General features: G+C 40.6%; 1 protein-coding gene across 1 annotated transcript in view; it reads left to right on the top strand.

Annotated features, from left to right (window-relative positions):
* The window catches only part of FREM1 (FRAS1 related extracellular matrix 1), a 175628-nt gene that overhangs the window by 123161 nt on the left and 32009 nt on the right, over positions 1-20458 (top strand). Inside the window, exons 27-34 of the mRNA XM_060155088.1 lie at positions 6412-6541; positions 9102-9174; positions 15542-15691; positions 17159-17397; positions 18089-18136; positions 18410-18574; positions 18739-18867; positions 19305-19417. Of these exons, the coding sequence (XP_060011071.1) occupies positions 6412-6541; positions 9102-9174; positions 15542-15691; positions 17159-17397; positions 18089-18136; positions 18410-18574; positions 18739-18867; positions 19305-19417 (1047 nt within the window). The remainder of the gene's footprint in view (positions 1-6411; positions 6542-9101; positions 9175-15541; positions 15692-17158; positions 17398-18088; positions 18137-18409; positions 18575-18738; positions 18868-19304; positions 19418-20458) is intronic.

Here is a 20458-nt window from a genome sequence, read left to right as displayed (position 1 = left end):
AGTGTGCGGAAACGGCCTATAGGAAAAGAAGCAACAGACTCAGCTCCCTTCTTTCTCTCCAGTCTTTGGCCACCAAAGCAACAAGAAAGGGGGAATACTTACTCCTCAAGACCTTAAATGTAAATTACATTTACATTTCAATATGAGTGTGTACTCCATGGCTAAGGCACTGGGGGTTATGGGACAGATAATACACAGTAAACCACTGGACTGAGAGCCAAAGAACAGGGTTTGAGCCTTGGCTCTCCCACTGACCTGGGTCAAGGCTTACTTACCTTAGTTATCTTATCTGTAAAGTGGGGGCAGTACTACAATTTCTTCAGTGGAACGAATGAGGTAAAACATATGTAAGCATCTTCTATATTTAAGGTCATTAACAAATGTGACCTGTGGTGGTGATTACTATCGTTGTTCATTCACAAGGGGGCAACAATTGACTGAAGAAGGATCCCAGAGACATTGGGTGGCCAGCTCAAGCCCATCTCTAGTTAGAACTTGACTCTGCGTTGATCCACAAAGTGAATAATCCATATGCTTGCTAATCAATCAGCTAAATGCTGTGGAACTTTGTGTTCTTTTCTGGCTTAGACGGTATTAATAGATTAATATTCTGCATGTTTAAAGGGGTGGGACTTTCTATAACACAGCTGAAGAGACAGGTGGGTGCAATCTGGAGCAAAATGGAGGCTCTTTAAAGAACAAGAAGGACCCATGTTCAGGGGGAATTGTCCCAGAATCTTGATTGCTAGTAAGTTTTTGCCATGGCAGCATTTCTATAGAATATCATTCCTGAAGGGTCAATAGATATTCCATTAGAAATAGTGTTTGCAAATCTTAACGTAATCAAGTTATTGCTAGCTAGCTTGCGGGCTGCTTAATGCATCAAATGCTAGAGTCACGAAGATGCTTGTATGCACTGGGAATCTTCGAGAGAGGGGTATAGTATACAACATATCTCAACCTGATTTGACTGTAGAACCAAGACCACCCTACCCCAGAATAGCTCATGAAACAAGTTTTTCAAGGGATACATTTGGGAGACATTTTATTGTAAATAGAAGTTATTTTAGAACACTGAAATCCATGGAAATTTGCATCAAGATTTAGGTTTGGTTAAGTGCCAAAATTTCAGGCACTGTGCTAGGCGCTTTTACATATGTTGTCCAATTTAATCTACAAAACACAGTCCTCTGAGGGTGATAAGAAAATCAGGCTCAAAGCATTTAAGTAATTGGCCAGAAGTCACTAAGTGAATGAATGGCAGAGGCCACAGTGCACCCTGACCTCAACGTGAGTGCTCATCTTATCGGCTCACGCCTTGGCGTGATTCGCTCATACGCCCACGACAGTTCTCTAGTCCGATGTGAATCTCAAGGTGGTCTGCATACCACCCAAACTCAGTTACACAGGACCACGTAAAACACCTCTGCAGACCACAGAATATAGCTGACTTCTGACCAAGCCAGTTTCTTAACATGCATTCAGGGTTGACCTCTTTCTTGTGCCCACTGCAAAAAGGTGAACTTCAAAAGAAAAGTTGACCCTTGCTGAAGTTCTGCATAACTCAGTAGCTGCTTCATGATTCTAAGCACTTTGATTCTTCTCCTGCCTTTGGCTACCCTCATTCTAGCTGTTCTGTTATTCATCCTTGGCCTTAAAAGAGAAGAGCCAAAGAAATCAAAAAAGAAAAGGAATTTCTAGCAGGCGAACCTGGCAATGCTTTAGCAGCTTTTATGAAACACATTGTAGGGGAAGAGTTTGAAACTCTTAGTTAGGTTCGGCTTTCATGTTACCTACAAGCCAGAAGTTAAAGTATTTATCTCCAGACGAGACCTAAGAAACCACAGAGGAAGGGAAAGGAAATAGCCCTTATTAAACACCCACTGTGTACAGGTGCTTTATACCTATTAACAAATTTTAATTTGCATCATTTGACGTGAATATGATTCCCCTCATTTTAAAGATAATGAAAACTGAGGTCCAGAGAGACTAACTGACCATCATCACACACTAATAAGTGGTTGTGAGATGTGTCTGATTCCAAAGCACTTGTTTGGGGTACTAGCTGTGCTGCTTCCCGGCTAAACACTGTTTCCCCATTATCATGCGAGAAAGACAAATATGAAAGTGCAGGTGTTCATAGCATTTTTACTGAGCTTAATAGCATCCCCTTTGAGTTGATGTCTTAGATTGAACACTTGGAAAAATATTTTTTACCATTTCTATTTTCTTAAGTCATGTGCTACTTGATTATAAGTGAAGATCTAGTTATAAGAATAATTTAATCACAATTTTAGCTACTATAAAACCTTTCACTGAGAAGCTCAAAGTACTTAATGAGTATTCATTAAGGTTCATTTAACCTCTTTGAAGTACAGACTCATTATTATTGCACTTCGGGAAGTGAGGAAACTGAGGCATAGAGCAGCCAAGTACCTTTTTTACACACCCTTGTTAACCTGGATTAATGTCCCATATCCCAAAGTAGAGTTTTAATCCCAACTGGTTCTTCTAGTCCATTGTTCCTTCATATAAATGAACCGAGTAGCCACAAAATAAAATATCAGAAAGTATATATTTTTGACTCTACTTCAACACTATTAACTACTTGGTCCAGACAATTGTTTGCTGTGGGGCAGTGGTGGAGGGTGAGTTGGGTGTCCTATACATTGAAGGATGCTTAGCAGCGTCCCTGGCCTCTACCCGCTAAATAACCAGTATCACCCTCCTCCCACTGTGAAAAACAAAGCTGTCTCTAGACATTGTCTGATGTTGAGAAGCGTGCACAGGCCTTAGAAAACAAGAAATCATGCTTTATGATAGAATGCTCTTTTACCAATGCCACCTTTCTCTCTAGTCCAATAGGAGCTAAAGAATCCAGAGTGAGTCAGGGCTAGAAAAAACACGTGAGGATCATCTAGTCTAGCTGTTTTTTCAGACTGTGTGAAATACGTTACTAGGGCTGGGGAGAAAAAAAGTTTCAGTGGTCAACTTAGCTTTTCAAACAGGAAGCTAAACAAGGTTCATTATTTCCTTTAACAAATACTTATTGAGCTCTTACTATGTCTCAGTCGCTCTAGAAGGGACTTGGTGATACATCAGTGAAACAAAGACCCCTGTTTACTTGGAGCTAAGTACCTAAATACTTAGCTAAGTTCCTTGGTACCTAAGTAAATGAAATAGTATGGTATACACGATACGTACTTTGGAAAATGAAAGTTGGTCAGATTAAGGGGGATCACAGACACTGGATTTTGGGGACGGATTGCAATTTTAAATTGAGTGATTAAATGGATTTTCTCATGCTTGACTTAGAGTTAGAGAGGGACCGGAAGTCCCATCCCGTTTAATTTCTACTCCTCCATCCCGTGTCTTTCATTCACGATAGTTGTTGGGAACCAAAATTTAGCTTATACATTAAATAAAATGTTCTATTGTTTTGAGTCCCCACAATCACTTAGGGAAGGTTTCTCCCCTGGGGATGACTTTCCCCATGAGGGACATTTGGAAAGTTCTGGAAACAGTTTTGATTGTTGTAACCAGAGGGGAGTGGTGTGGCTAAATCTGGTGGATCTCACGAGTATAGGCCAGGGATGCTGCTAAACTTCTTGCAATGCACAGGACGGCTTCCCACCACAAAGAATCATCTGGTCCCAGATGTCGATAGTGTCAAGTTTGAGAAGCCGTGACCTAGGGCCTTAAGGAGTTCTCATGTCCTGCTAAGTGACTTGAAATGATTGCATTGTGGGCTTCACAGAAAGTGTATCTATAAACTTAATTTCTGACTTTAGAGTGAGCTTTACTTTGTGATAATAGAAGGGAGGGATCATTAAAATGTGAAGATTTGAACCAACTCTTGTCTGCATGACACCTCGCAATCCAGAGCTTCCCACATTTCTTTCATGGGGTCCTGCACCTGGTTACCCACATGATACCAAGCATACGTCTGTGTGGCTTCTTTCAGGGAGAATTCCCAAGTGATTGACTACATCTCTTACTTTTCTTTCAGGTGTTTGTGTAGAGTTTTAGCAACTGCAGTCTCAGTGTAGAAAGATCTTCTTCAATACAATACTGCAGAAAACAAAAAACACATTCAAAACATGTGTCACACATATCCTCTAGGTATGCAAGTGCTTCGTGACTTAAGTATTTTTCTGGAAAATATATAGCCCGGCTTAAATTTCATGGCTTTTCAATAGATCTTTATTATTTGTAGGGAGTAGTTTTAAGAAAATAAAGTAGAACATTGTGTAATGACAATCTTAACCTCTAAGCGTTATGAAGCATTCTAATGGTGTATCAGGGTTATGTATGCACTTTCCCAGATACCAAGACCCTTAATGCTTTGAAGCTGAACAATACTCTGCACGGTCCCCTTATGGATCTAGATCAGCAATCAAATCACATTTCACTTTAGGCCTTGGGGTCACCTGGACCTGCAGAGTGACACTGATGAATTTTTGCTGGTCATGGTTAGCATTAGCAATGGATGGATTCTTAGAAGGTTGAACATTGAAACTCATTTGAACCTTACCGAGACTTAGCTGAAATCCATCCCTGTGTATCTATTTCACTCCTTCCCATTGTTCCCGTTTCCTCCTCTTTTATCTTTCCCTAATCCCTCTCGCTGATTTTGTTCTCCTTTCTCATTTATCTGGATCCTTTAGGAACTCTTTGCAATGTGTTATTTCTATTAGCATTTATAATATCCTTGTTGCTTGTTATCTTGTGATTCTTTAAGCAGTCTCTTATTTCTTTATGTCTTGATTTGAAATCAGTTGCGTCAAAGACCCATGAGGGGTCTTTGAATACTATTGAATATAAGGATCCTATTTTCATGTCAAAATTTTGTGAAGCCCAGCATGCCAATAATAATAAATTTCATATGTATTGATTGAATAAACATTCATACAAATTCATTCCACACTCCCACACTCCCCCTTGTCCCACTGGCCCAGGGTTGGTGGAGTAGGAGACAGTGCTACTGAGTTTGTTTCGCTCATGAACTTAATCTATAGGATGTGACTGTGGCACATGACTGGTACAAGGACATACAGTGATTATTAGAGGATAAACTTACTCTCTAATATGAATGATCTACAGGAAAGTCTGGAGAGCCCTGTGAAATTTGTGAATTCTATGCTCTACATAGTAGCACCCAGAATTTCTAGTTCCGAAAGGAAAAGAAAATTGTAAAGTAACTTTAAAAGTCTAGAGGAAAGAACCTGAATCTAAGTGAAAGTTTGGGAATATAGTAAGGCAACCACTGAGGGTTTTGTGAATGGAGAATGAAAGGGAAATGAATAAAACACAAGCAATGGAAGTGGGTTAAATGATCATAGTGAAGATTGCTTATGTCTTTATTGCTGAAAGGTTACGGGGGGTAAAGGATGTAAGAACCTATTTGAAGAGAAATGTTCAGGTGAAACATTTCAAGTTTTCTCACCTCAGAAAGGGAAACACTTCAGGGTAAAGATAAAATTGTAGTCCCCTGCTTGAGCTCAGACTGCAAGAGTCATGAAGAACTTCAGTTGGGAAGAAGAATGGTAGAGAAGGAATAGTACATTGGTTTCAGATTTATACTGGGGGTTCCACCTCTGCTGTCTGTTAGCTTTGTCATAGCTTTTTGCCTTCGAGGAACTTATTTAACCTCTCTAAGCTCAGTGTTCTTTTCTGAAGAAAAGGAAAGAAAAAGTCCCTCTCCATGCCATGAGGATTAAAGAAGTCAGTTTCCATCACATGTCGGGCTCACTAAATATAGCGTGGGGAAAAAAGACCACCCTGTATTTAGCAAGTTTATCCTGTTGTATAGCTGCATCCAAGGTACATATTAGCGTAGCCCTTTTATATGCACAGAGGAAGGGACAGATAATGCTTTAAAACACATGCACATTCTAACTCCTAGGCACATCCTCAAAGATATCTTGTTATTAAACTGAACCCAAGTTCAGAGAAGACCTGTGCCTGGAAATGATCTTGTTGTATTGATGAAGGAGGCCAAAAGATAGGAGAGAAGATTTCATATCAATGTCCTTTCCAAAAATGAACTTCTCCTTGAACTTAACACCTGCTCCTTTCCCTTCTGAAGATGCAAGTAGGAGTCTCTTTTCTATCACTAATAATTGTAAGACCTCTGATAGACTTTTAACCTTATTTCTGCACTTATAAATGGAATTCTTATCCGTGCTCTACATCACAGCATTGTTAAGAGCAATAAATGAGACAGTGACAGTAAGAGTTCTTTGTGAGCTAAAACGTCCCAAACAAGTGTAAGGAGCTTGTAGCATTGGTGTAGGTTGATGAACCACTTCTGTCTCCCAGTGGTTCAGCTTCCTACCCAGCAGAGGAGCCCCCCAGGCATCCATTATGCATTTCTCATGATTTTCTTTCTTCTTTTCCTTACATGCATAGCTTGGAACTGAAGTGGTCTCATATCGAGTGGTCACAGACTGAATATGAGGTCTGTGAGAATGTGGGCGTATTGCCCTTGGAAATTACCAGAAAGGGATATTCCATGGACTCGGCCTTTGTGAGTGTAAAGGTAACAAGTCTGTCAATTTTCAAGCTAAAACCTCGGTTGCTGGTTGGTGCCTTTGATTATTTCCTTAGAAAAATTCAGAGTAACTAAGAAAATTTCAAACTGCACGAGTGTTGCACTATTCCCGAGAGTCTAAGTACAAAACCTCCTTGTCCCTCCATCACTTATCTAGGTGAATTAGCTCCTAGATAGGATATTTTTAACCCATTTTTAGTTTTTAAATCTGGTCTTTAACTCTTGAAGTTTGATTTCACAAGGGAGATCTATCCAACCTAGTGAACTTGGGCCAAACTCTGCTTTGGAAAGGAGAGTTGTAGGCAAATGTAAGTCCCCAAATGGCTTTCTCTTAGTATGCACCAGGACCATTTCCTGTGGTCTCAGTGGATGAAAAAATCAGGGAACACACCTATCGTAAGCTTCACCCAAGTCACGCAAAATTAAGAGACCATGTATCAATACAGGCACCCTGAAATATAAGGAATTTTCAATAATTATTTTTGGACTAGTCACCTGCTATTTCTTTACACTGCCATGGGCCGTGAAGTACAACCTATGGCTTCTAGAATTGAAAGATTTTTTTAGGAGTCACTATAAAAATTGCACTTCACGTGAACGAGAACATGAAAATCCTGTACATACGAATGCTGGTGAATGAGCCTGAAAGACTCCCCTCCTCAATCTAAGGAAAAAAGCAGTGGGATTTCCCTGATTTTCTGGGAAAAAAATGCCATCTCAGTTAAGTCTCAATTACAATAATAAGTTCAAATCACCCTCACAACCTTGTGCACATAAATCCTACTATATCCAGTCTCAGTATTTATCTTTCTAGTGGGCATAGGGTCTTTTCCCCTGATCTGGGGTGTTTTATTATTGTTAAATCATCAGATAACTGGGTATCCCCTCTACCTTCCCAGTAGATAGTTTATGGAAAAAGAAAGAACCCGCCTGGATGGTTTTATAATATTCTTCTGGTCCTCCATAAAAAGCACCATATGCTCCAGTCTGGAGTTTCGGGCCACAGAACCGTTCACCATGCCAGGTAGAAACAACAGACGTAGTGTGACGGAACCTTTTGTCTGCTTAAGCTGAGTGCACACAGTGAAGCTGCCAGCTGAGTCTGCAGGCCTTTCGCAAACAGCCCGAGTCCTTCAGGGACCACTCTGCTTACAGCACAGCCTGCTGCTTTAGCCTGGAGCCTATTGGCTGCTTGGCTGGGAGGAGGGAGAAGAAAGCACTCTTACCCTACGTTGTTTGCCCTGGTTTGAATCACACACCTGCACCGGACTCATTTCTGCAGCCACCTTGACTCAGCCCATTCCTTTTCCCACGTAGGATTCTGTAAGCTCAGTGGTGGTAAATACTAGGTAATTGCACGTGCAAGAACCACATGGGGAAATATAACTCCCAGCATATGATGGGTACATGTGTGCAATGGGCTGCCTTTCCACAGGGAAAGGTTGTTGGGGAGGATCCTTGGCATTGTGGAGAAAGAAGAAATGGGAGCTTAGGAGGCAGTACTCTTCTTGAGCAAAACGTTTCCACTGCAGACCACTGACACATGTTAGGGCCTTTGGTTAGAAATGCAGATAATGTCTGAGGCCAAAGAAATAGGAATTTGCAAGTTTTTACTTGTGCCCTTCATCCCTTTGTAAGAAAGTGAAGGAATAGAGTGACTCACTTTCCTGAACATCTCATTCAAGGACCTCTTTTTCAAACCAGCTGAAGCTTCTTTTTCAAACTCCTTTTCAACCATATTTCAAACTAAATATGTGTTCTGCACACATATTTAGGCTCCTCTGGGGGAAGTTAAGGGCACGAGATGTCAGAGCCCTTAAATCACCTCTGTTCTTTAGCGCTGGGGGATGGGGAAAAAGGGGTCAGCCAATTGTCTCTTTAGACTGGACGAATTTTTTTTTTTTTTAACAACTTACTTGAAGGAGCTTCTGAAGCCCTTGGTTCTGGGTGTGGATGGCCTTTGTGTGGCTGTTCCCCAGGACTGTCATTCCCACAGAGCCCTCATTCATGTCTGTGAAGAGGAATGGTTTCATCCAGATGCGAAAATGGACCAGACTTGTTTTAGTTCATCTGGTCTAAAGGCTTTCAGTGCCCTGAGCTCGCAGGATACCACCAAGCTGGCTGACAGATCAGCACCCCGGTTGTCAGCAGTACCCGCTTTTCCTTCTCTTCACTGCCCTTCTCCCTTTCCTCCAAGGCATTATTTTAGGACCTGGTTGGGGTAGAGGGGAGGCCATGAAATAAAATGATATTTGCAACAAAGAGAAATATACTGTTTAAAATTCACATTACTTTCTCCAATAACCAAATCATTTATAAAGGAGAAGAAAAAAATAAAGTTTTATGTTTACTTCCATTGATATTAGTCTAGGAAAAAGTTAACTTTAAGGAAGATGGGTCAAAAATGATGTATTAGAATAAAAAAAACAATGTTAAAAACAGATTTAAGAGCATGAGTTTAGTCTAGTATGAGATCAGACTAGATGTTTTTCTATTACAGAATATTTATTTTTATTTAAAAAAAAGATTTTGTTTTTCCCCTCTTAAGGTCAACCAAGTGTCAGCTACAGCTGGAAAGGATTTCACTATGACTCCATCTAAGCTGATTCAGTTTGACCCAGGTACGTTTTGCGTCTACACTTTGTTTCATGTTTTTGTAAGAAAGTCTGGAGATGGTGGAAAAGACAGACTATTATGCAACTTCAGCCAACTAGAAACTCCTCAGGGCACAGGATCACCCCTCTCCCAGAGAGATGAGTTTGTACTTGAGGCTTTGCCCCTCATATTTTATGTTATTACTAGTGAGTATTTATTTAAAATGAGAAGAGAGATCGTAACAAATAAAATATATAAAATATTAAGGCAAACATCCAAAAATCCAGATAAAATGCCATTTAAAAAAATTATTCAGAGGTCTGACACAAAGCTGAAATAATGTAATTGCCTCATATTTTAATGGAAATTTTTTGAATGTTATAGTCATGTGGATTCCTAAAGGGTCATTTCTAAATTATCTCTCTTGGAATAGGCTGATATGAACAGATTCCAGGGGAAATTATTATTTAATTAGATAACACCTGTTTTGTTTTAAGCGTTTGGAAAAATTTTGCTAGGTGCAAAAGGGAATACAAAAGCATGGGGCCTGTTCTCAAGGATGTTCTATCCTGTGAGAAATATAGACATGAAAACAACTCACTAATAGAGTACATTGTGACCCCAAGGATGTGCCATTGTTCTGGCTAAGGAAAATCCTGGAAGACTTCCTGGGGGAGTTGGTAGCAGAAGAAGGGGACTTAAACTGCAGGACAGACATTCATTTGGCTAACTGTGCCTTAAGTACCAAGGCGGGAGCCATGCCCCCTTTCCCTGGTTTCTGTAGATGGGAACCACTAGCTCTTCCTCACTGCACTGCATGGTTGTCTCTCTTTCCCTCTGGTGTGGAATGGACCTAGATCACCTGTCCAGGGACAAAAGGAAAAGGACTTGAGAAGCAGCCAGGGCGTGTGGCTTTCTGCTCCCCTGCAGAGGAGGTGTTCTGCATTCTGAGAACAGGCCATCCAATCAAGACTTTAGCCATTGTCTGCCACTGACACATGAAGTTTTGGGCAAAGGCAAAACAAAATGGCCTGAATACCATTACCACTCCAAAACTGACAACCTTAATATTAAACGTAGAGGAGACTTCCCTGGTGGCGAAGTGGTTAGCACTCCACGCTCCCAATGTGCGGGGGCCTGATTCAATCCCTCATTGGGGAACTAGATCCTACATGCATGCCGCGACTAAGAGTTCACATGCCACAACTAAGGAGCCCGCATGCCACAACTAAGGAGCCGGTGAGCCACAACTACGGAGCCCGCCTGCCACAACTAAGACCCAGCACAACCAAAAAAAAAAAATTAAACGTAGAAAAGAAATGCCTTTCTGCAGTTCACCACAAGTTGTACGATGTTTAGTGACTGTATGAGTTTGCTGGGGCTACCCTAATAAAGTATCACAAATCTGGTAGCTTCAAAACAAGAATTATTTTTCTAATGGTTCTGGACGCTAGAAGTTCAAGATCATGATGTGGGCAGGGTTGATTCCTTCTAAGGGCTGAGAGGGAATCTGTTCCATGCCTCTCTTCCATGCTCTGGTGCTTTGCTGGAATCTCTGGCCTTCCTTGGCTTCTGTTGCATCACCCGATCTCTGCCTTTATCTCCATAGGATGTTCTTGTTTGTGTCTGTGTCCAAATTTCCCCTTTGTATACTGACACCAGTCGTAATAGACTAGGGGTCCACTCTACTCTAGTATGACTCCATCTGAATTACATCTGTAATGCCCTTATTTCCAAATAAGGTCACATTCTGAGGTACTGAGAGTTAGGACTTAAACATAGGGATTTTTGAGTGACACAACTCAACCTATAACAGAGAGCCTTACATTTGACATGGAACGATCCCGATATTGTTATTGGCCTCCTTCCTGTGATATTTAAGTTTCTGACTTGCATAATTTTGTCCCTCAGACTGACCACCCTTGAGGAGAAGAGCTATTCCTGTTATGTATTTGAAGTTTACCCTCGGGTTGCTGCAGGCTCTGGTTCTGATCAACCCTCAGATGAAAGGATTTGATGCATTGGCTCTGTGCTCTTTATGTACTTCATGTTAAGGCAGGTCCGGCCTTTCCTCTTTTCAAGAGGCAAGAGTGCTTGTCATATATCACCTTTATTATTTGAGGTCTGTTTGTCCCAAGATCAGGAGTGATTTTGGCTTTTGGTGGATTTTGAGCCGCCCACCAGGTTCTCTGTTTGGATTGATAGGGACTAGAAGATATCACACTGGAGGAGCTCCTGGAAGCTAACTCTTGCAAGTCCCACTGGGTGAGGGAATGCCCATTTGCTTTCAAGAGTTTACATGCTGCTTCCAGTAGATACTAAAGGCTTCTGAGGGTCTAAATCGTCATAATTTTAGAGATTATTTAGACTTTTTTTTTTTTTTTTTTTTGGCGGTACACAGGCCTCTCACTGTTGTGGCCTCTCCCATTGCAGAGCACAGGCTCCGGACGCGCAGGCTCAGCAGCCATGGCTCACGGGCCCAGCCGTTCTGCGCCATGTGGGATCTTCCCGGACCGGGGCACGAACCCATGTCCCCTGCATCGGCAGGTGGACTCTCAACCACTGCGCCACCAGGGAAGCCCTATTTAGACTTTTTTTTTTGGCCACGCCGTGCGGCATGCAGGATCTTAATTCCATTTCCAGGGATTGAACCTGTGCCCCCTGCAATGGAAGCGCAAAGTCTTAACCACTGGACCACCAGGGAAGTCCCTATTTAGACATTTTAAGAAAATAAATAAATATAGCTTATAAATGAAAAAGAAACAACACTTGGGTGTTCATTGCTTTGGAACTTATTAGCCAGAAACTGTTTCATAAGCTGATGTCTTCCTTTAGAGAATGTTAGAATTCCCCGTGTCCACAGGTCCTGTAAATACTTATTTACTCCCATCTTGTTCATCCTTGCCTCTTTCAGATCTGGTGTCTTCATCCCCATTCCCACCCCTTTCACCCAAAGCAATCTGTTCATTTCTTTAAAAACAGCAGCTTCCATGATTGGTGAGGAAACAGAGAGTGAGAAATCAAAGACAGTGGAATATCATAGGGTTTGAGAGCTCTTGGAGGGAGCTGAAGAGAAACTGAGGGACTTTTCAGTCTAGTGAGCTACACTCAAGTAAGCTTGCCTTGCAGCTTTGTACCAAACCAAAAGCTAACCCTGACTACCTTGCCTTCTGCTATTGTGAATAATCTTGAGTCAAAGTGCAAATATTCTTAAGAAAATGATTGTTTTCCTTTAAAATAAATGTTCTTCAGAGGTTTGCTGCATTCTTAATTGAGACTTCATCGTGACTGAGTCAAAATGTTTTCCAAAGAACAGCTCTCTCACGTGGCATTTGCTGAAAAACATTGAGAATATGTCTTTCAATAGTGAAATGTGTTTTGCAGGAAAATATCCAGGAATTAACTCACTCTGTAAAGTGGGCTATGTCTGCATAACCTGACACCTCTCTCTCCTCTTCAGCACCTTTTGTTTCATGGGAACAGGGGGCCAGTTCATGCCTTCTGAAATTGTTTATAATCACCGTGATTTCACAAATACTTTGCACCTTGAAGGCTGGAGAGGAAGGAAAAAGAAAAACTAAGAAAGTTCTGATTTCTAATCTCATTAACCTAAAAAAGGAGGTCCTGTGTGCCTACCTGGTAGACATATAAACAAAGTTGAAATGCAGCAAACCAATCAAAGTACTTAAATGAAACTTGGACTAGATCTTCTCTAACCATCTGGTTCTACTTCATAAGGTTTTACAAAAACTTTAAGGTTTTTTGGGGGGTGGGTGGGCAGTGGGGGGAAGGGGTACTATAATTTATTAAACAGTTCTTAAAATAAGAAGGCAAATGGTTGGGGCTTGGGGAAAAAAATTTTTTTGTATTGGATTTTTATTTGAATAACACTTAACTTTATGGGCTTTGAGAGTCAAAACAGCTCTCTGAATATTAAAACCTTAGTATTCATATGCCTTCCTCATTGTCAAGTCTCTTTTCTCTCCATGCCAATTTATTACAACAGCTGCCTACGTGTATTCCCAACTTCTAGCCTCTCTGCTTTTCTGCCTGGGCCCCTAAATCTTCCCACATACCACTTTCAGGTTCATGTTTTTAAGACATCCATTTTCAGGAGCCTTCCCTGTTGCCTGTGGTTTAAAGTCTGAGTCTGACCCACCTAGTGTCGAGGGTTCTCTGCAGTCTGGCTATACCTACCACCTCTCTTCCCTGGCGTGACCTCTCTACTCCAGCCGGGTAATCTGCTCAGCCCTCCTGATCAAGGTCTCTGCTTTGCTATCTAACTGACTTTGCTTCTGTTGTTTTCCCATTTCCTCCCAGGTCCTTCCAACTCTGGAGCCCACATACATGTAGTATTTACCATCTATTCTGTACCTTGTGGCAGCTAATTATACACAACCTGGAATAATTGACTTTTTTGGTATTTACATCTTGTCTCTTCAAGAAGGTTTTAAATTCCTTTATGTCAGGGCTTCCTTATGCTATACCTCTAGTATTCTCCCTAGCGTCCACCAAAGGCAAGCACATAATACAAAATATATATTTTGATGGACTGATTCATCCAGCCATGAGGTGGGAGTTATGTAGTTTATATTAAATGCTTCAAATTTTGCCTTTGTAAAGACTGAAAGTAATTGATTTAAGAACTCAGTGGAGGGACTTCCCTGGTGGCGCAGTGGTTAAGAATCCACCTGCCAATGCAGGGGACACGGGTTCAATCCCTGGTCTGGGAAGATCCCACATGCCATGGAGCAACTAAGCCCGTGCGCCACAGCTACTGAGCCTGCGCTGTAGAGCCTGCGAGCCACAACTACTGAAGCCTGTGTGCCTAGAGCCCGTGCTCCGCCACAAGAGAAGCCACCGCAATGAGAAGCCTACGCACCGCAACAAAGAGCAGCCCCTGCTCGCTGCAACCAGAGAAAGCCCGCGCGCAGCAGCAAAGACCCAACGCAGCCAAAAAAAAAAAAAAAAAAAAATCAATGAAGGACTAATACATGTTACAACATGGATGAGACTTGAAAACATTAAAAAAAAAAGTTCAAAAAAAAAGAAAAACTCAGTGGATACTGAAAGCTTAACAACTTACCTGTCAGCCTATTTTTTTTTTTAATAAAATTATTTCAAAGACCCTTAATTTTTCTCTCTAAGTGCAGGCAAGAGTAGGATAAGTGAACAGTTTCCTCTTTCCATTGGATTCTGTCGGGGATTGATGAGACTTAGATTCCATGATGAACTCTATAAGCAACATACCTTCAAGAAGGAGGCCATCATCTAGCTAGCACAACTGAGAGGCATAAATCTGTAGAAAACAACCTGCAAGGAGAAAAGAATCCGATTTTCAGATGAGAAGCCTAGAAAAAAATGTTTAACTGCTTATATAGATGGGTTTATGGGAATAAAATCACTCAAATAGCCAATGAGTAAATGACACAGAATAAAGTTTCAAAACTTAGTCCTCAAAGGTTAAACCTTAAGTTTATCTTTTTCCCCTTAAAACTGAGCCATCTTTCTTCCCTAAACAATACTTTCTTTCCTTCCTGCCAACTCTTCTAAATAAACCCATGGGGGATGTCCTGCTATCCACGTCATGGAAACTGGTCAAGATTTGACAATTTCAGAAGTTTCTTCCCACTTTAATATTTTGTGTTTTTGGGGTTGCTTTGTGTCCCATCTTGGTGGTGACAGGATAGCTGGGGATATGCTTGTAACATCAAAGCTCTTTTGCATTAAGTTCGCAAAGTTACTGTGAACCAAGCTTGATTGTAACTCCATGAACAGAGGCAGACAGAAAGAAAAAAAAAAATTGGCTCCGTCTATTTCAAGAACCCCCCCAGCCTATAAATTCTCTGTAGGAGGATATCAAACTCCTGAGTATTACATCATCAGAAAAAGCATTTGTGGGCTAGAAGGATCTCAGGAAGTAGGGCAGCCGATGGAAGCAGCTGTCGTTAGAAATCAATCATTTCTGTGAATAGCATGAAGTACCATCCAATAATCACTTCTGACTGTCTGCATCAACATCTTAAGGTTTTTCAAACTATTAAGATTTAAAGATTGCAGTACTTGTTTATTCTTAAGGAGAGAAGGGGCAGGTCAGGAAAAAATTGTCTTAGATCTCAACTGCTCACCATTTTTTGTTCATCCCTTGCCTAATGCAGCTTGCTTTTTTGGTTACAGTGTTTGCATTTAAAGGGAAACATCATTGTCCAGGAACAAATGTGGTCTCTTAATATTATTTAGGAGAACAGCACGACTTCAGCGAGTTGGTAGCAGTACAATAGCTCACTCAGGCTACTGCAGTCTAGCTGTAGACATGTTAATTAATATATTTCTCTGACACCTAGGTGATTGAAATAGCAATTAAAGAGTAATTAAAATGTTTACTTCTTGTAGGAATGTCAACTAAGATGTGGAATATAGCAATTACCTATGACGGATTAGAGGAAGATGATGAGGTCTTTGAAGTAATTCTGAACTCCCCCGTGAATGCGGTTCTTGGCACAAAGACAAAAACGGCAGTGAAAATTTTGGACTCAAAAGGAGGTATTCTTTTGATCCTCATCTTGAAATCAGGAGCAGTCCTGGCACTGTAGTTGCTTGCTTTCAACAGCCAGTGTGCTTGATAACACCTTCAAATCAAAATGCTTAATTTCTTGTCAAGAAAGCAACCTCAGTCGTGATGTAGGCCCTTTATTCTGGTTTCTGCTTCATGTGGTTTTCCTCCTGCTAAGAACGACCGTTTTGAGAAAAGCAACAAGTCAGAGCTTCGTTGTTTTTTTCCTCACCCGTTTGTTGTTCTCACCAAGGGGGAAACAATGTCGCTGAGAATCTATCAACAATTATTTTCCCCCCAGAGTTTATAGGGCTGTAATTATCTTCCTCTGTTAAAGAGAGCTCTTAATGCCTAAAATCTGAGTCCCCACTGTAGCGTGACCCCGAAAATTCTGAGAGGAAGGAATTGGAGAAAAATAGATGTGAAAGATGCAGCTGGCTTGGGGATTCAGGAGCAGCTGGAGAATATTAATTAATAACCTTGGGTTGCACGGCCAAGTAGGTCCTGGATAGTGTATGCTAAAGAGCAACGTGTGAACTAAACAAAATAAAAAGCAGCCCAAAGTCTTGGTACTCTGACGTTTTTCCTGCCAAATACCTTTTACTTATTTGTCTATTTAGCAGTTGACAAGTGTCCAGTTACTATGCTTGGTCTCACCTTCCTATTTTGACACATCACGCCCTACAGGCCGTATGTTTTTCTTACCTGAAATTTATTATCTCCTCTTTCTCATCCTATAATAAAAACAGACACTATCCTCTTTCCTTTACCATAGCATCTCTCCCATACCACCTTACCTCACCAAATTCATTTCTTTTTCAGTAGAATTTTCTGGTCACATTAAGTACATAAATACATAAAATACACACTTTACGCATGAAGTGTAAAGTATCCAGACGAGGCTGCTCGGTTTAGCATTTTTTCATACTAATTGGCAATATTTCTAACCAAAGGAGCTCCATTAAGATTTACTGGATCTTTTCTGTAACAGTGAAATGCTCATTTTTATAACTGTTAACTTGATTTCACTGACATCTTCAAACAATTCCAGTTTCTCCCTCTAGGAGATTGGGGAAAGGATGAACACTTTAAAGTGTTTGTGCAATGATACTTGATCAGGGAGTAAACCCGATAATATGGAGGAGTTCTGTAATATGAAGGGAGGCTATTGCCCAGGTAGAAGGGATGATTATAAAATCACGACAGTGATTTTCATCTGTGGTTCGTGAAATCAATTTCATGACTTATAGTCACCCTGTAGATGTGCAGAAGGGCACAGCCTTTCTGGATGAACACTGATGAAGAGTAAAGGGGTTTCTGGCAAATGGCAGAAGGCAACATCTGGTGGGAAAATCATCCGTCTGAGTTTAATGACAAGCTGCTCCAGGGACTTTCTCCATGTGATCACTTATCTGTTTGTGTAAAATGAACTGACCTGCCATTTTGTGCGCCTCCAGGACAGTGCCATCCTTCATATGCCTTCAATGCAAACATGCCCAATGCATGGGAGAAGGGCATTTGGAGGCTGCTCTCCCCAGGGGCTTCCTCACGCACCACTTCTGGTTCCTTTCATCCGGAAAGAAGACCCCTTCCGTCTTCCAAGCAGCTAGCAGTCGCCAAGGGAGACACCCTGCGGGACTTTGATTCTGAAGATCTTTCTGTCATGAAGCTTAGGACCCAAGGGAATGGCAAAAGAGTAAGGATGGGGACCTCTTTGGTTTTGATGTGTGGAGTGCATACTGAAAGGATCAAAAGATCTTAATAAGTATTCTGAAACACTGTGGAAGCTGTTCTGGTTCTCACAGTGACTGAGGGCCATGGTGATTTTCACGGTTCCTTATACCATCATGAAGTGCCTTTTGTATACAAATATCATAATGCCGACCTACTTCATTTATTGTACTGACTGAGGTGATAGATGTACTGACTCATCCATATGATTTCTGCTTTGGTTCCTTTTGTGATCAAGACAGATGGGGAATGACCAGTGACGCTGAAATAGAATGAGATTAAATGATCTACTTGGGTGTGGAAACAATGGCTTTGACATTATCAGCCTAGTTTTCTAACCAGGCACACACTCATGGGGGGGTGTGTGTGTGTGTGTGTGTTTTCTTGGACCTCTGTGTAGTATAGATGTACCAAAAAAATAAGGATGTTTTTTCTCTCTAACTGGGACTAAGAATAGATGAGTCAACATTGATAAAGTGCCATTAGGTCCAGTGATTTTATAAAAATTCCAATGATTTAGGCATGGAAAATCTTAAGAAAAATATATGTTTAAAAATTTTTCGGTCATTAAAAATATCTTATTGGAAGGGTTTTACCCTACTGCTAATTATTATTCAAGTCAATTTTTTTCATATTTTGTTCTCTCTTGATTTCAGGTCCATCCATCCTCTGTTTATAGAAATGGAACAGACATCATCTACAATGTAAGCATAGTCTGAGAGAATTGCTAAATTTCTTGTATTTATGGATACAAAATATTTAGTGAAACTACCTTTCATAACTGTTATATTTATGTATTTCTCTTAAAAGCATGTTTTGAAATTTGTTTTAGAAGCTTGGGTGGTCAGAAAAAAAAATACACCTTTTATCTTTTTGTTTTGATCCAATTTTTGGATTGCTCATTTTTGCAACAAATGTTTTTGTTTGCTCTCTTGGTGTTTATTTTTTCTTTATTGTTGTTTGTTGATTTCCTCAAGTATCATGGAATGATTTCCCTGAAACTGGAGGATGACAGTTCCTCAACTCACAAAAGTAAGGCCAAAGTATCCATTGTTAGTCAGCCACAAAAGACAATCAAAGTGGCAGAACTGCCTCAAGCAGATAAGGAGGAATCCACAACTGGCTCACACTTCCCCCAACAGGTATGAAAATCTCTTCACTTCCTATTCACTTTCTGGGTCATAAAACAGCCTTCAAGCTTGGGGATAGTTGATGCAACACAAATGCTACTCAACAAAGGATGACCTAAAAGAGGTACAAGTGTGATCAACTTACATCAAGTCTGAATCACCTTTCTTTGCCATAGGACCGTTTACCCTCATTTCCAAAGAACTGCACACTGGAATTAAAGGGACTCTTCCACTTTGAAGAAAGCCTCCAAAAGCTGTATAAGTGCAATGGAATTGCCTGGAAATCTTGGAGCCCTCACACCAAGGTGGGACACAGGCCGAGCAGCCAAGTACCTGTACTTGCAGCATGTCCCATGATAAGCTGAGAGAGAGGGAGTGCCCTGTCCACTCCTGCTACCTCGGCCTGCTCTGTTACACTTCGAAGGTGAAGAGGAAAAGATGGCCAGTTGGCGTTTTAAAAATCACAAAACACATTAGTTAAGCAATACAATTTGAAACGATGTTTACTTATTTTATTCAATTATCATAATGTCAAAGTGTAAAATTAAAACACTGCTGACTTTACCAGTGTGTTCCATAAAAAGCCATTGCATTTCTCAAAGTAGAGGATTGGGATTAAGGCTGACCTCCTTTCTGGTGACAAAATTACTCACATTAGGGGACTCATAGGACTCTCTATGCTGAGAACAGACTCTAGATTGTAAAGACCATTATAATGTGAACATGGACAACTATTTTTCAGGTGGAAGATAAATCATGCCCAGCTGGGTGGCACCATCACTTAGGCTACTGCCACTCCTTGATCACAGAGCAGAAGGGCACCTGGATTGTAGCCGCCCAAGCTTGCAGGGAACAGTAAGAAACCCTGTTTCACATTTGATTGATGTTTCTTTGCTGATGTTTCTCTGTTTTCTCATGGAACTGTAATGTTGCTTCATTCATTCAAGCGTTGAGTGTCTGATATCTACCTGGCTTTGTTTTAGGATTTTGGAGGGAGCTCTGTAGTTCAGAATGGATTTGGGCTGACCTTAATAATGTGTTTTGACTTAGCTCTTTTATGATAAAACTGTGCCATTGCCACAGTTCTATTTTTTTTTTTAATATCTTTATTGGAGTATCATTGCTTTACAATGTTGTGTTAGTTTCTGCTGTATAACAAAATGAATCAGCTATACGTATACCTATATCCCCATATCACAGTTCTATTTTTTAGCCTCTCTACCTTAAACTTTTGGAGAAAGTCAGAAGGAGATTCTCTGAGTCAGCAGTGTTGCAGATTCTAGATTTATTAAATAGTAATTCCTGCCCACTGATTTGAAAATATATAGTAATGAAAAGTCTTATGGCATCAGGCCTATAACAATGTAAGAGGCATTGATGATTTATGAAACCAGACGAGTTGGACAAAGGGTGATTGGATAACAGAACACTCAATGAAAGATGACTCGTGGTCAGATAATGACAACAAAATTTATCTAGCTGAGGCAGACTTCAAAAATGCATATGTAACTATCTCTGACCCTCCTTTTTTGCCTCCCTGGATATTATCCAAAGCAATGCAATTAGACTAATATGTTCCATGGCTAAAAATTGAGACTAGATAAATTGCTGGTGGATATCAGTCAGATTTTGCACTTCATCAAATTTTAAAAGTTATGTTCATCTAAAGACACTGTTAAGAAAATGAAAGGTTAGACCACATTTGGGAAAAGCTCATCTCAAATCATGTATCTGATAAAGGTCTCAAATCCAGAAAATATAAACATCTCCTACAAATCAGTGACAACCAGATTTTTATAAAATAGCATATACACTACCAAATGTAAAACCGATAGCTAGTGGGAAGCAGCCACATAGCACAGGGAGATCAGCTCTGTGCTTTGTGACCACCTAGAG

This window comes from Lagenorhynchus albirostris, chromosome 7 (assembly GCF_949774975.1).
Source record: "Lagenorhynchus albirostris chromosome 7, mLagAlb1.1, whole genome shotgun sequence".
Taxonomy (NCBI): domain Eukaryota; kingdom Metazoa; phylum Chordata; class Mammalia; order Artiodactyla; family Delphinidae; genus Lagenorhynchus; species Lagenorhynchus albirostris.
Note: the sequence above shows the minus strand (reverse complement) of the source record. Positions and strands in the feature narration are given on the sequence as shown.